General features: G+C 39.4%; 1 protein-coding gene across 5 annotated transcripts in view; it reads right to left on the bottom strand.

The window, feature by feature from the left end:
* Positions 1 to 13,728: 13,728 nt before the first annotated feature.
* The window catches only part of JMJD1C (jumonji domain containing 1C), a 90,484-nt gene continuing 87,687 nt past the window's right edge, over positions 13,729 to 16,525 (bottom strand). For all 5 annotated transcript variants that reach the window (XM_047072837.1, XM_047072836.1, XM_047072835.1 and 2 more), the window contains 2 exons: positions 14,668 to 14,799; positions 13,729 to 14,363 (listed from right to left, as the gene is read on the bottom strand). In XM_047072837.1, coding sequence (XP_046928793.1) covers positions 14,274 to 14,363; positions 14,668 to 14,799 — 222 coding nt within the window. In that variant the 3' untranslated portion in view covers positions 13,729 to 14,273. The remainder of the gene's footprint in view (positions 14,364 to 14,667; positions 14,800 to 16,525) is intronic.

Genomic DNA, 16,525 nt, shown 5'->3' on the forward strand with positions numbered 1-16,525 from the left:
CTGGGTGGCTGTCGCTTAGGCATCTGACTTTGGCTTAGGTCATGATCCCATAAACCGTGGGTTAGAGCCCCACATCGGGTGAGCCCCGCTTCTCTCTCTCTCTCTCCCTCTCTGTCCCTTGTCGGATTCTCTCTCCCCCCCCCCTCTGCCCTTTGCTCACTTGTGTCCTCTCTCAAAATACAATAATAAAATGTTATGTCAGTTTGTCCATCTCAGTGTTGGAATATCCCAGACTGATTTATCAAACTTCAGATTTAAAAGTTTGTGCCTCAGATAAACTTACGAGTCTTGATATTTGTCTCTGAAAAACGAGGTTGGTAGGGCACCTCTTCGGCTCAGTCAGGTAAGCGTCGGATTCTTGCTTTTGGCTCAGGTCATGATCTTGTTGCTAGTGAGTTTGAACCCCACGTTGGGCTCTGCACTGGCAATGCAGAGCCTGCTTGGGATTCTCTCTCCCCTCCCCCCCCATCTCTCTCTGCCCCACCCCTGCTTGTGTGCTCTCAAAATAAATAAAATGAGCCTGGTTGTATCTTGACAGGAGCCCTTTGTAAGCCCTGCTCCTTTTCCACCAGCAGTGTCTCCCTTGCTTGCTTCCCTCTTTCTCCACCAACAGTGTGGCCCATGCTTATCAGAACCCCATTCTGACCATCTCCGAAAAGTACACGCTTAATGGACTTCTTCACTTGTTCTGAAGCTCCTACACCAGTTAATTTACTCTTTAATCTGGTTAAATTTTGTGTTTGAATCTTAACATCTGTGTCTCTTGACCAACACAACTTGGCACCTCTGGGGCATCCTAGCGGTGTCTTCCACTGACTAAAAACACATGGCCATCTCCTCTGGGGTTTCCAGCTGTTCTCGTGTCTTCTGTTTGGCTTAAGGCACCGCATGGGATTTAGGAATAGCCTGTTTCCACTAAATGGCAATGCATTATGCTTGTACGGGAAGCTGAGTGGGCTCCTGTACTAACTTAGTTGGTGGCCTCTCACTATTGAACCCAGATGGCTAGGTGGATGTTAGAAGGCCCGGAAGGTGCTCAGGTTTGGCTTTTGCAGAATGATAAACATTTCTTTCAGAAATTAAGTGGTATGTGGTCAGTCTTAGCTGTCCTGCCATGGTAACCACAGGTAACCTCTAGTTCCTGGAAACCATGCATAAGAGAAAAGAGAAGAAAATATTTCCAAGATCGTTTCTTCAAAGCCATTGTTTATCCCTCATGTTTTATCAAGGTTATTGAAATGAAAATATTTTGTCTCTAAATCCATTCAAAATGTTAAGTACATTATCTTTCTGCTTTTAACCCTATGTAGGTACTATTTCATGTATTTTGGATGTCAATTTTTAAAGCCTTTAAGACCTGTTACCTCATAATGAAACAAGTCGTGGTCCAGAAGGTCATGACCTACCTGCAGTTTTCTACCAGCTTGGGGACAGGGCCAAGAGTGAAGTGGTTTGACAGTCCTGGGCTGTTGTTACGGGGCCACACGGGGATGAGTTCTGTGGCTAGTGACCCGGACGTTCCCATTCCTCTTCAGGTACACACTGTACTCTGCTTCCCAAGGACAAGTTGGGGACCACCTGCTGAAGGTTGTTGGTCCTTACGCTCCATTGTGAAAAGCCTGTCTCCATTTCCTGTGGTGTCCCTTTTCATTCGTGCAGGGTTGTGATTAAAGTGTTTTAGATGGTGAAGAATACAAGTGTGAGGCAGTTGGCCATAGGATGTTTATAATATACGTGCAGAGTCCAGGCTTTCATGAACTGTAATAAGAGTAGCTATTTATTGTTGGATCATTCTAGACCAGTAGACTATAAATGTAAAGATCAAAAGTGATCATTACTATATTTTGTCATAATCCCAGCATAGCTGAATTGGAGACCTCTGCGGGAGCAAATGGTATAGTTTGAAAAAGGAGAGCCTCTTCAAGATTCGCCTATTTTGCCACAGTTGGAATAGTGTCCTTGAAAAGTCACTGCTGAGCAAGCAGTGCCATCTAGTGGACGGTGAGGAACTTTTCTGGTTCTCGTTGGGTCAAAAGGGGAGTGTGGGCTGCAGTTAGGAACTCCTTAATTGGTCACTAGTAAATACCTCATACTTAAATACTCTTCTGATAGTAAATATTCTCTTATTCAAGTCGTTTGTAGATATGCATAGGCAAAAAGGGAAAGAAAGCCTCAATTTAAATCAGATATTTAACACCCTCTTCTGCCACTAAACCTGTAAGGTAGCTGGTGCAGCCTTCATGGAAGATGGAATGTGACCAGAGGATGGGGAAATGGCTTCCTCCGTAGGGAACAGCATGAACAGTATGGAGTCCAAAATGGGAAAGAGGAACTGTAAGCTTGGTCACAGTCAAATCCTGGCAAGACACGTGAGGAAATCTGGTGGAGGCTCACACAGATTGTCCGCTCATTTCCTAATGGTGAGGGGGCTGGGATCAGGTCCTGGTCTTGAGGAGTGGAAAATATTTGGAATATGCTCCCAAGATTAGGATTGCTCAGGAGCCAAAAGGATCTCAGAGAAGCTGGGCTCAATTTTTGTGGTTCTTAGCTTGCTTCTCCATTGTAGATGTTAAACTGGGAAAAGAGGGTTGGGTTCTTGGTGTGACATAAGGACAAAAAGTGAAGGAATCAAGGATACAAATGAGAATATAGGTTTTTTTTCCCATTAATGTTTATTTTTGAGAGGGAGAAAGCAGGGGAGGGGCAGAGAGGGGGCAGAGGATCTGAAGGGGGCTCTGTGCTGACAGCAGAGAGCCTGATGCAGGGCTTCAACTCATGAACTGTGAGATCGTGACCTGAGCCAAAGTCAGATGCTTAACCAACTGAGCCACTCAGGTGCCCCCAAGTGAGAATGTCTTTAGTATCAACAAACAGTCCAAGATGTACAAAAGATGTAAGACAGGTTAGATGATTAGGGAGCAGAGTAGGATTGAAGTACTAAAGTCTCAGAAGGGGTTCCCAAAGGCAAAGGATACTTTCTAGAAAGGTTGTAGTCTGAAAAAGGGGTTCTTGGTTTGAGGAACCAGACTTTTAGCTCTATGCTCCCTTGAAGTTGGTTCCCCAAAGAAAAATTTTGCTGCTGAGGGTTATTATAAAGACCCAGAGCCTCTCTGTTGCCACCGTACATCTTTTGTTGGCTTACGAAATTTTTTTTTAATGTTTTTGAAAGAGAGTGTGTGAGCAGAGGAGGGGCAGAGAGAGACACAGAATCCAAAGCAGGCTCCAGGCTCAGAGCTGTCAGCACAGAGCCCGATGTGGGGCATGAACTCACAAACTGTGAGATCATAACCTAGCTGAAGTCGGATGCTTAACCGACTGAGTCACCCAGGTGCCCCTTTTGTTGGCTTTAGATCAGATAATTCCCTGTTCTTATGAGAAAATAGTTGCTCACAGGGAGGGGCCTATTTGAAACAGATGTTAACCTCTGCCCCCAAACCCTTTAGTTTCAGGGTTAAAACTAAATATGGATGCCAAGAAATTGGGACAAGGGTCATAGACCCATTTTCATCTTTAGGTAGTTTTCATTTATTTAAAAAGCCAACACTTTGAGGGCTGCCTGGGTAGCTTGGTTAAGCATCTGTTGATTTTGGCTCAGGTCATGATCTCCTGTTTCATAAATTTGAGCCCCATGTCAGGCTCTGTGCTGATGGTGAAGAGCCTGCTTGAGATTCTCCCTCTCCCTCTCTCTGCCCCTCCCCCGTTCACTTGTGCAGGTGTATACATACTCTCTAAAATAAACCAACACTTTTGGGTAATGTAAATTCCAGAAGGACCTTTGTTCCATTCTTTAGAGTTGATGGACACTTCTGGGGAAGACAGCAGAATGGGAGGATTTTAAGCACACTTGTCAACCTAAGGAGCTCCACATTGAGACACATAGTAATTAAAATACTAAAAAGTAGTGATAAGGGGAGAACTTTAAAAGCAGCAAAAGAAAACAGTTACATACAAGCCCATAAGCTTATCTGCTGATTTTTCAACAAACTTTTCAGGCCAGGAGGGAGTGGCATGATACATTCAAAATGTCAAAAGAAAAAAAATGCAGCCAAGAATTCTCTATCCAGCAAGGCTATCATTCAGAATAGACGGCGGGATAGAGATTCCCAGACTAACAAAAGTTAAAGGAATTAATGACCACTAAACCAGCCCTACAAGAAATGTTAATGGGGACTCTTTGGGTAGAAAGGAAAGAGCATAGGTAGGAGGAAGTAGCATAAAAGCAGTAAAATTTTATCTATAAAAATCAGTTAAGGGATTCACAAAATAAAAGGATGTAAAGTATGACAGCATACATTTGAAACATGAGGGTGGTATGAGTAAAGAATGGGTTCAAACTTAGGTGACTGTCGACTTAATATGGACTGCTATATGCATAAGATGTTACATATGAACCTAATGGAAGCCACAAATTAAAAACGAGTAACAGATATACAAAAAATAAAAAGGAAGGAATCCAAGCGTATCACTAAAGGCCAGCACACTTATTTTTTTTTTTTTTTCCAACGTTTTTTATTTATTTTTGGGACAGAGAGAGACAGAGCATGAACGGGGGAAGGGCAGAGAGAGAGAGGGAGACACAGAGTCGGAAACAGGCTCCAGGCTCCAAGCCATCAGCCCAGAGCCGGACGCGGGGCTCGAACTCACGGACCGCGAGATCGTGACCTGGCTGAAGTCGGACGCTTAACCGACTGCGCCACCCAGGCGCCCCATGGCCAGCACACTTAGAACAGATCAAGAGAAGAAAGGAACAGAGAAGAACTATAAAAACAACCATGAAACAAGTAACAAAATGGCAATAAGTTCATGCCTATCAAAAATTACTTTGAATGTAGATGCACTAAATGCTCCAAAAGACAGCGTGATGGAATGGACAAAAAACAAGATCTATTTATATGTTGCCTATGAGAGACTCATTTCAGACTTAAGGCACATGCAGATTGAAAGTGAAGGGATGGAAACGCATTTATTATGCCAATGGAAGTGAAGAAAAAAGCCAACGGAGCAATTCTTATATCAGACAAAATAGACTTTAAAACAAAGACTATAAGAGACAAAGACGGACATAAGTGAAACAATCCAACAAGAAGATATAATAATTGTAAATATTTATGCACCTAACATGAGGGCAGCCAAGCATATGAAGCAGATAATAAAAATAAAGGAGGTAATTGATAACACATTAATAGGGGGTTTAATAAACCCCACTTACATCAATGGATAGATCATCCAAACAAAACCAACAGGGACATAGTGGCTTTGAATGACACATTGGACTAGATGGATCTGACAGATACATTCAGAATATTCCATCCTAAAACAGCAGACTACACATTCTTTTCAAATGCATATGGAACATTTTCATCACCTATTAGACCACAAAACAAGTCTCAACAAACTCAAAAAGATCAGAGTCATACCATGCATCTTTTCTAACCATAACACTATGAAACTAAAAATCAACCACAAGAAAAATTCTGGAGAGAACACAGATACATAGAGGTTAAATAACATGCTACTAAGCAATGAATGGGTCAACCAAGAAATCAAAGAGGAAATTAAAAAATACACGGAGACAAAATGGAAACCAAAATACAACAGTCCAACATCTTTGGGATGTAGCAAAAGTGGTTCTAAGTGGGAAGTTTATAGAAATACAGGTCTGCCTCAAGAAGAAAAATCTCAACCCAATCTTACATCTAAAGGAGCTAGAAAAAGAACAAACAAAACCCAAAAGCAGGAAGGAAATAATAAAGATGAGAGCAGGAATAAGCAAAATAGAAACTAAAAAAAAAAAAAACCAAAAACAAAATCCAGAAAGACAGCTCAAAAAAATCAGGATCTGGTTCTTTCAAAAGATCAACAAAATTGATAAAACTTTAGCCAGACCACTAAAGAGAGAGAAAGAGAGGAGAGAGAGGAGAGACTCAAAATCAGAAATGAAAGAGGAGAGGGGCACCTAGGTGGTTCAGTTGGTTGAGCATGTGACTCTTGATTTGGGCTTGGCTCAAGATATCACCATCTGGAGATTGAGCCCCAGGTCAGGCTCTGTGCTGACAGCACAGAGCTTGCTTAGGATTCTTTCTCTTTGCCCCTCCTGTTTGCATGCTCTCAAAATAAATAAACACTTGGAAAAAAAAAAATGAAAGAGGAGAAATAACACTACAGAAATACAAAGGATTATAAAAGAGTACAAAAAATTATATGCAAACAAATTGGACAACCTAGAAGAAATGGGTAAATGTCTAGAAATAACATAACTTCCCAAAACTGAATCAGGAAGAAATTAAAAGTGAACAGACCAATTACCAACAATGAAATTGAATCAGATGGCTTTACAGGTGAATTCTACCAAATATTTAATGAAGAGTGAATATGTATTTTTCTCAAACTATTCCAAAAAATAGAAGAGGAAAAATGAAATCTTCCAAATTCATTTTATAAGGCCCACATTACCCTACTATAAAAACACTACAAAAAGAGAACTACAGGCCAGTCTCTCTTATGAACACAGATGCAAAAGTCCTCAACAAAATTTAGCAACCCAAATTCAACAATACATTAAAAAAATCACTCACCACGATCAAGTGGAATTTGTTCCCAGGATGCAAGGGTGGTTAAATATTCACAAATCAATGTGGTAAATAACATCAACAAGAGAAAGGATGAAAACCATATAACCATTTCAATTGATGCAGAAAAAGTATTTGACAGAGAACAACATCCACTCATGATGAAAATCCTCAACAAAGTAGGTTTAGAGGGAACATACCTCAACATAATAAAGGCCATATATGAAAAACCGACAGCTAACATCATCCTTAATGGTGAAAACCTGAGAGCTTTTCCCCTAAGGTCAGGAACAAGACAAGGATGTCCACTCTCATTAAACTTTTATTCATCATAGAACTGGAAATCCTAGCCACAGTAACCAGACAAGACAAAGGAATAAAATGCATCTAAATTGGTAAGGAAGAAATAACAGCTTCACTATTTGCAGATGACATGATATTACATATAGAACACCCTAAAAACTCTAACAAAAAAGGTACCAGAACCTAATAAATGAATTCAATAAGGTCACAAGATACAAAAATCAATACACAGAAATTTCTATACCCTAATAATGTAGCAGAAAGACAAATTAATAATCCCATTTACAATATCACCAAAAATAAAATACCTAGAATATATTTAACCAAAAAGGTAAAAGACCTGTACTGTGAAAACTATAAGACCCTAATAAAAGACACTGAAGATGATTCAAACAAATGGAAAGATATTCCGTGCTCATGGACTGGAAAAACAAATATTGTTAAAATGTCCATACTACTCAAAGTAACCTACAGACTTAATGCAATCCTTATCAAAATACCAACAGCATTTTCCATAGAACTAGAACAAAAAATCCTAAAACTTACAGGGAACCACAAAAGACCCTGAAGAGCCAAAGCAATCTTGAAAAAGAAGAACAAAGCTGAAGGTATCACAATCTAGATTTCAAGAAATACTACAAAGCTGTAGTAATCAGTATGGTACTGGCACAATAGACACATAGATCAATGGGACAGAATAGAGAGCCCAAAAATAAACTCAGGATTAAATGGTCAATTAATCTTTGACAAAGGAGGCAAAAATATGCAATGAGAAAAAGTCTTCTCAGCAAATGGTGTTGGGAAAACTGGACAGCTCGATGCAAAAGAATGAAACTTTCTTACACCATTCACAAAATAAACTCAAAATGGACTAAGGACCTAAATGTGACACCTGAAACCATAAAAATCTTAGAAGAGAACACAGACAGTAATGTCTCTGACACTGGCTGTAACCACATTTTTCTTAAAAAAAAAAATTTTTTTTACATTTATTTTTGAGAAACAGAGTGAGACAAAGTGTGAGTGGCGGGGGGGGGGCGGGGGGGCAGAGAAAGAGACACAGAATCCGAAGCAGGCTGCAGGCTCTGAGCAGTCAGCACAGAGCCTGATGTGGGGCTTGAACCCACAAACTGTGAGATCATGACCTGAGCCGAAGTCAGATGCACAACCAACTGAGCCACCCAGGTGCCCTTGTAACCATAACCACATTTTTCTAGATAGATCTCCTGAGGCAAGGGAAACAAAAGCAAACAAACTATTGGGACTACAACAAAATAAAAATCTTCTGCACAGTATAGGAAACAACCAACAAAACTAGGCTAACTGAATGGGAAAAGACATTGTAAATGACATATTCAATAAAGGGTTAGTATCCAAAATATATAAAGAATTTACACAACCCAACATGAGAAAAGCAAATAATCCAATTACAAAATGAGCAGAAGACCTGAACGGACATTTCTCTAACGAAAACATAAGATGGACAACAGACACATGAAAAGATGCTCAACATCATTCATCATCAGGGAAATGCAAATCAAAACCATAGTCAGATATCACCTCCCATCATATTGCGAAGAATGGCTAAAATAAAAAACACAAGAAAACAACAAGAGTTGGCAAGGATGTGGAGAGAAAGGAACCCTCTTGCACTGTTGGTAGGAATGCAAACTAACATGGCCACCGTGGAAAACAGTATGGAGGTTCCTCAAAATATTAAAAATAGAACTACCATATGATCCAGTAATTCCACTACTGGATATTTACCTCCAAAGTACAAAAACACTAATTTGAGAAGATATATGTGCCCCTATGTTTACTGCAGCATTATTTACAATAGCCAAATTACAGAAGCAGCCCAAGTTGCATAGATAGATGGATAAAGATGTGGTGTATGTATACAATGGACTATTACTCAGCCATAAAAAGGAATGAAATCTTGCCATTTGCGACTACACAGATGAATCAAGGGAGTAAAAAATCTAAGTAAAATAAGTCAGAGAAAAATAGCATGATTTCACTCATGTGGAATTAATCAACAAAGAAAAAAGAGACAAACCAAAAAGACTCTTGACTATAGAGAAGTGACAGTTACCAGAGGGGAGGTGGGTGGGAGGATGGGTGAAACAGGTGAGGGTGAAACTTATTGTGATGAGAACTGAATTATAGAACTGTCGAATCACTCTACTGTACACCTGAAACTAACAGAACACTATGTTAACTATAGTGAAGTTAGAATTTCACAATTTTTAAAAAAAAGTTGTATAGAATACTTGAGGTATTTGTTGAATTTTTGAAAAGAGGCTCTTATTATTGGAAGACTGGGGACAGAATGAATAGGCTCACAATTCAAGACAGAGAGACTTTCTATTATTTATTTAAAAAAATTTTTTTAGAAGTGCCTGGGTGGCTCAGTCAGTTGAGCATCCGACTCTTGATTTTGGATGAGGTCACGATCCCAGGGGATTGAAACCTGCGTTGGCCTCTGTGCTGCCGTGCTGGGTGCAGAACCTGCTTGATTCTCTCTCCCCATTTGTCCCTCTCCCCTGCTCACGTATGCTCTAAAATTAAAAAAATAAAAGTAATCTCTAAAACCCCACGTGGGGGTCAAACTCAAGACACTGAGATTAAGAGTTGCATGTTCTAACAACTGAGCCAGCCCAGTGCCCCCATCTTTGGCTATTTTTAAATGCTATTTTTCATTGTCTTTTTGTGGTTATGTGGTGGTGAATCTGTGGGTTTACAACACTGCTAGAAATATTTAGTTTAAAAGTTAGAATGGTATAGTACCTGCTTTGGGTGAACTCGAGCCTTTATTCAGGCTCCATACTCTTCCCTGTCTGCTGCTTGCAAATCTGTCCCAACATAAATTTATAGGGAACAATTTGAGCACGATGTGAACTTTGTGTTTAAGGGGCAATTTTGCCTGCAAGAAAAACTTAAGTGAACGCAGAAAACTGCATCATCTGAACCTTGAAGCTGGTGCTGAGCCACACCTTTCCATCCATCTACACCTGGTATTACACCTTCCCCTCTAATTCCACACAACCCTTCTTCCAACACGGCACAGTATTTCTCACCAAGCAGCAACCCTTCCGATGCCCATTTCCAATGCAAACTTCTACTCTTTCTTCTTTAGGGTAAAGTGCCATTTATTTTATAGTATTAACCTATTCTTAAATATTTAACATGTTAAGACACTGCTGCCTCACTTTAAAAAAAATTTTTTTAATATTTATTTTTGAGACACAAGAGAGCGTGAGAGTGAGTGTGGGGGGGGCTCCAGGCTCCAAGCTGTCAGCACAGAGCCCAATGCGGGGCTTGAACTCACCAACCATGAGGTCATGACCTGAGCTGAAGTCGGACATCCAACCGACTGAACCATCCAGGTGCTCCCGCCTCACTTTTTAAAATGTGTCACTGATAAGTTTTTCAATGTTATGCCCAAATTCTTTTTTTTCCTCCTTTAGAAGTCCTGTGGTTTTCACCAGCATAGTGCAGGGATTTTTAGGAACTGACTGGAAAAAAGTTTGCTAACAAAACATCAGCATTGATCTTGTACTCCCCGCCGCCGCCCCTGTATTCTTTACTAGCTTGGTAGGACCTCTGAATCAGTTACCATCCTATGTTGGCAGAGGACCATGCTGGCTCTCCACCTTGTTTTGCACTTCTTCATTTTGGTTTGTTCACCGACCCAGCCCCCCAAATCTTTTCATCATCTGTCAAACCTGGGGTCAAAGACCAGGGGACAGGAGCACATTGTTGGGCTCATTTGTCCTCGGAATGTACCTCCTCTCAAAATGGGAGTCCAGCTGTGACCCACACATACAACACACCATTCTTGATTTGCCCCTCCACTGACCCCAGGGCTGAGGTCTTTTTCGTAAGACAACACAGAAAAGACAGGCAATCCTCCAGGCTTAAGGGCAGCTGGTTGGCTCATTTACAGACAACTGAGTGAACAGCTTAAGTCAGCTGTGAAAATCTCTCCAGTCAGGAAAGGGAACCCACTTTGTGTGCAGCCAGTGACCTGGGGCTCGCCAACATTTCATTTTTGTTTGAAAGGAACTTTGCCTTCATTAAAAGAACCAGATTTCTGTGAGAGCCAAACTATATACTACTCGTTTTGAAGGTGTCACTATCAAGGTTAATTACTGTGAAACCAGGTATGTCATAACTTGAGTCTGAATCTTGGCCACTTGCTACATCCCAGTATTCATAGTGCACGGTATACTGAATAGCTGTAGAATGGTAATTAAGTAATTTTTTTTCCCCCTCTTCCATGGCCAGCATTCCTGATCTGATCTGGGAGATGATCTTTGATAGGTTGGCATTTAGGAATAGAAGATGCTAAAAAAAACAAAAAAACAAAAGCAAAAACAAACCCCCCAAAAAACAAAACAAAACAAAAAAACGGGGGAGGGGCAGCACCTGGGTGGCTCAGGTCATGATCTTGCAGTTCGCGGGGTCGGGCTCTGTGCTGACAGCTCAGAGACTGAAGCCTGCTTCGGATTCTGTGTCTTCCTCTCTCTGCCCCTCCCCTGCTTGTGCTCTCTCAACAATAAATGTTAAAGAAAGAAATAAAATGCCAAATTTACATCACTGTATATGTACACACACAGAACAAAGGTATGAGAGCACATTTTTCTTCTGAAGCTCACTAATCTTACACAGATATCACCAAACCCATATTCCATCTATCAAAGGGAAGCGTCAAGAACGACACATTTTATGGGTGTTCCAATCCCAGAATGTGCTGGGCAGAAGGGAAATGGGTTTGGACTCATGTAAATCATTACTCAGGAAAAAGAATTCAAATTCAAGTCCAAATTAAAGTAAAATGGGAGGGATCTGAATATTCAGCACAAGTTTCCCCGTACAGTCTCTTTGAAGATTATTTTACACATTTATTATGTACTCGATCACTGTCTGGAGGAAACGGACATGCTCAGATGGTTTCATATGTGAGAAGCATCTGAGCTAACCAAAAGGATGAAGGAAACAAGCTAAATGGGCAGAGGAATCGCTCCACCAGGGATGTGACCGGTAAAACAACTCACAGCATTCCAGAAAGTCACATGTCTTTAATGATGAAAGCATTATAGTCCACTCTCTCCACCCTGCCTTACCAAGAATTAGGTCACTAGCATGGAATTCAGACCATGGATAGAATACCTGTATCAGAGAGTTTGTTTTGAAAGAAGCCACACTGCCAGGCTTGACCTGCCTTAGTTTCAGCCTCTCTTGTAGGGGTTGTAGTACGGTTAAAAGGTGGCTCAAACAACAGCAAAAGCAGCAAAACCTTTTGAAACCTTTTGGAAAAAAGTCACAAGACTTTAGGTTCTTGGCAGACTTTAGGGAGCAGCAGGCAGTCTACTCTAGAATTAATATCTTGGGCTTGAAATTAATTTCACATCAAAATTACATCAGATGGGACTTTTGAAAGTGTTAAGCAGCAAATACCATTTAAATGAACTGAAACATGTTTAAAAAAATAGTATTAAAAAGGTCAAAAACTTAGAAGATTCACATTATCATCTGAACGATTCCTCAGCCCAGTGTTTCTAGCCAAGTAGTCGGCACCCATCCCATTAACCCCTGTGCCACGTGGGACATTAATGTGACCCGTAACCTCATACTCCTGGCTGAATATTGCCTGGAGTAGGTGACATCATAGCCCACAGGGAGTTAAAAGATGGTACATATAGGGGCACCTGGGTGGCTCAGTCATGATCCTGCGGTTCAGGAGTTTGAGCCCCGCATTGGGTTCTGTGCTGATAGCTCAGAGCCTGGAGCCTGCTTTGGATCTGTCTTCTCTCTCTGTCCTTCCCCCACTTGCACACTCTCTCTCAAAAATAAAAATTAACATTAAAAAAAATTAACGATGGTAGATATAAACAATGGAAAAAACTAAGCAACTTGCATGGTCACAACTTGGGCTACTTACTACTTTTTTCTTTTTAACTATGTGCTTTCAAATGAGAAGAAGAGGCTGTCCCCTTCAGTATCCTGCAGGTGTCAGTGGAGGACGACATATTTCCAGGAACATTCAAATGGATAGGTCTATGTGAACCTCAGAGTAACCAACTGGTGATAGCTATTAAAACGAAGACTCTGAATTAAAGCAACTTACCAGGGTCACACAGTAAGTAGCAGAACTCATATTCAACCTAGACTGGCTGACTTTAGGCCACTGTGTCCCCTGTCTTCCTCCCACCCCCAAAACTATCTTATCAGCTAGCTCTGTGGTGAAACACATTTACTTGAAACTGATCACATACGCTCATAATCATGGCTTTAAAAATTCACATACGCATTCTTCTTTCAATGAAAATGTGTTCATAAATAACAAATAGTAGTTACCGGTATTCTTTTTTTCAGTTGTGCCATAGGACAAATGAGTTGAGGCACTTGTGATGGCCCATAAAGTCTAAAGAAAAGCACAAAACTTATAAAACAAAGGAAAAATGTCCCAGAAGAGAACATTGTAAGAAAATGCTTAGTAGTCATCATGATGATGAATCCTTGGTAGTATGCACATCATAAAAGGAAGAACTCTGGAACACGCCATTTTTTGATAAAGTCCTTTTAATGGAAAATGTAAAACCCCTTTCAACTTTAATGTACAAAGCCATATGTAACACTTGCACTTTTAACAAATAAAAGCAAGCCAATGTTTTAAAAAAATACATCATTAAATGTATATATGTATATATTTACATAGCATATTAAGTTTAATATTTAGCTTTAAAAGTTCACATAAATTTTACCAAAATGAGACAATTTTAAATAAATTACACCTCTTGAAAATGTTAAATTGTACAGTCAATAGCTTCAACAAAATATTGAAGTGTCCGTATTTAGTATCTACTTTATATACTTCATATTTTACAAATTTTACAATTATTTGGCAGTAATTTCTGATTATGACATGAATGCTGTGCGATTCAGCAATTTCCCAAATGCAGGCAATAGCTGGTGTTTGTGTCCTATTCTCACAGTAACTGTCTCAATGTAGTGAAAAATATCCGTTATTTTAGTAAACTGTACAAGGTCACATTTACACTTGATCAACAATATAGCGTAGAATTTTGTGGGTTTTTTTTGTCAAAAATAAATACATCATTTTAAATCTGGCATTTTCACAAACATCATATACACTATAATACAAAAACAGCTATGAAGTGCTGCTTTTTAAATTTAGCTTGTTTTCATAACTAACATTGCATCACAGGAACTGTGACTTATGCTATACTGCTGCGGTATCAGTAACAAGTAATTGCTACAAAAGAGAATTTCTTGGCACTGATGGTTTTATGAAGCTTAAGTCAATGTGCATACTTATCATCGTTCGAAAGTAATTACAGTTCAATGGCCTAAAAGTATCAAACTGGACCACACCTAATTTTCTTCCATATCCTCTACTTCGTCTTCATGTATCTTCAAAGCTCTCACCATTTCCTTAACTGCATGATACAATATATTTTTAACCTGAAAGAGATTTTGATATTTCTAATCACTTAAGCTGGAGATAAATTAAAGCTTTTTTTTTCTTAATGAGGGAAAGATACACTCAAAATAAAATAAATGTCAAAGTTAAAAAAATGTTAAACTGAAAGTTAAAATAAGGGCCACTGAAAATCATACAGTTAAATTCATACTGTTATTAAGCTGTGGTTGTTATCCTAATGTGACAAACAAGGACAATGATTGCCTAAGCGGTTATGCACGTATCGTATTTCTGAATATAAAAGGCACATAAGAACAGGAGTCAGTTAGAAAATTCATCTCCTACCTGTAGTTTATCATCGTAATTGATTTCCTCCTTCAAAAGTCTCAGTTCCTGTGTTAAATGAAATGACTGTACAAGATGTTCTGGAGACACAAAGTCTTCAGTTACCTGAATACAGCTGTGAAAATTCTGTACCTATCCCCGAAACAAAACAGTAAAATAAAAATTTTAGGAGGCAGGAATACCAGAGAACTTATTTTCTCCTGAACATCAAATGCATTTCAAAGCAGAACACCACGCTTTTATGAGAGTTCTATCACTGAAAAGCTTTCATGTGGAAGGACTGTGTAAATGTAGTATTTTTAAATGATGAAAAGAACTTTTCCAGAAATCCTTCAGGGAAGCTAATAATCAGATTCTAAATTACCAATTTGGTCATGGTGGATTTCTTGGTGTTACTTTTAAAAAAAAAAAAAAAAGCGCAGCTGATGGGATCTGCTTCCCTGTTCGGTGCAATCTGATGTCGCTCCTCTGGCTTTCAGTATCTGGGTCATTTCACTGTTAATTTTTACACCAGAGAGTGGGTTAAAGCATAAGAAATGAAATTTAGTTTGTGAACAACTGGGAAGAAATCCAGTTCTAGACAGATCTATTGCTCATGACAGTTTTAGAATTATCCTAGGATTTTATTTTTGCCTTTCAAATTAAACAACTAAAGATACATTCAGTCTCTAGTGGCGATATTACAACTGATGTCTCCCCTGACTAAAATGGTTTTCACAAAAAGCCAATTTTATGTTATTTATACACCATGTACAAACTGACTTGGTACTTCACTATTTCTTGGAATTGTTTTTTTTTTTTTTATTAATGCTTAGTGTAATGACAGAGAGAGAACAAGGCTGATCCAGTCCAGATTTTTGTGATGTTCTAGGTCTTACAGTGATATTTAAAGACATCATAAAATTCCTGGGAAAGGAGAAATAACTGAAACTAAACATTTAAACTAATTCTAATTTTTAAAAGATGAAAATAAGTCTAATTGGGAGGTGTGAAAAGTAAGATAGTAAGTGGGGATAGAGAACTGTGAAAAAATGTGATAGAGTGATGGATTCCAAAAGTGCTGGAATTTCTCCTCTGGGAATAATGTCCACCTGCTCAAGTCTGCAGAGTTCTTTAAGTCAAGCACTGTGCCTCTACTGATAACTTGGTAGCACATATAAACATTCTCTTCCGTTAGTCACTAGGTTGTTGGTTCTTCTGTAGGACGAACACAGTGATGCCTCACATTTTCAGCACTGCTATATAGTCTCGCTGGATCTTCACCATGTGTCTCTAGAACAGATGCTCTATTTCACAGAACAGGAAATGATGGATAAGAAGTTCAGTGCCTGTTCCAAGATAAATCAGCCAACAAATGGCAAGCCAACAGGAACCCAGCTCCTGTAACATTTTGTCTAACAGATGCTTTATAGTCCTATATTAACTCGGTCCTGTATTAACTCAGTCCAGCATACACTCTCCAAATGTCCTTTCACTTATCTGAATGTACCGTGGGGATTAAGCCTTCAAAAGTTCTGCCGTGTACCTTTTAGCATGTCTGCACCTACTTATAATTTTTCTCTTCATTGATATTCTAATTTTGTTCATACATCATCTTCCTGATTTTCTTTACCAGAGTCCTTTAGCTCTTTGAGTACACTTATGACACATGACTTAAAGTCTATGTCTAGTAAGTCCAATGTCTGGGCTTCCTTGAGGAGGGACAATTTATGTCGATTGGTTCTTCCCCTATTATTAGGCATTACTTTATGGTTTCTGTTTATGCCTTGTAACTTTTTCCTGAAAAATGGACACCTGAACATTATAATGTGGTTACTGGAAGTCAGATTCTCCCTGTGCCTTAGGGTTTGCTGCTGAC

This window comes from Lynx rufus, unplaced genomic scaffold, assembly GCF_022079265.1.
Source record: "Lynx rufus isolate CCGP_SWC_20201006 ecotype Redwood Valley unplaced genomic scaffold, mLynRuf1.p SCAF_11, whole genome shotgun sequence".
In the NCBI taxonomy this organism is placed as follows: Eukaryota; Metazoa; Chordata; class Mammalia; order Carnivora; family Felidae; genus Lynx; species Lynx rufus.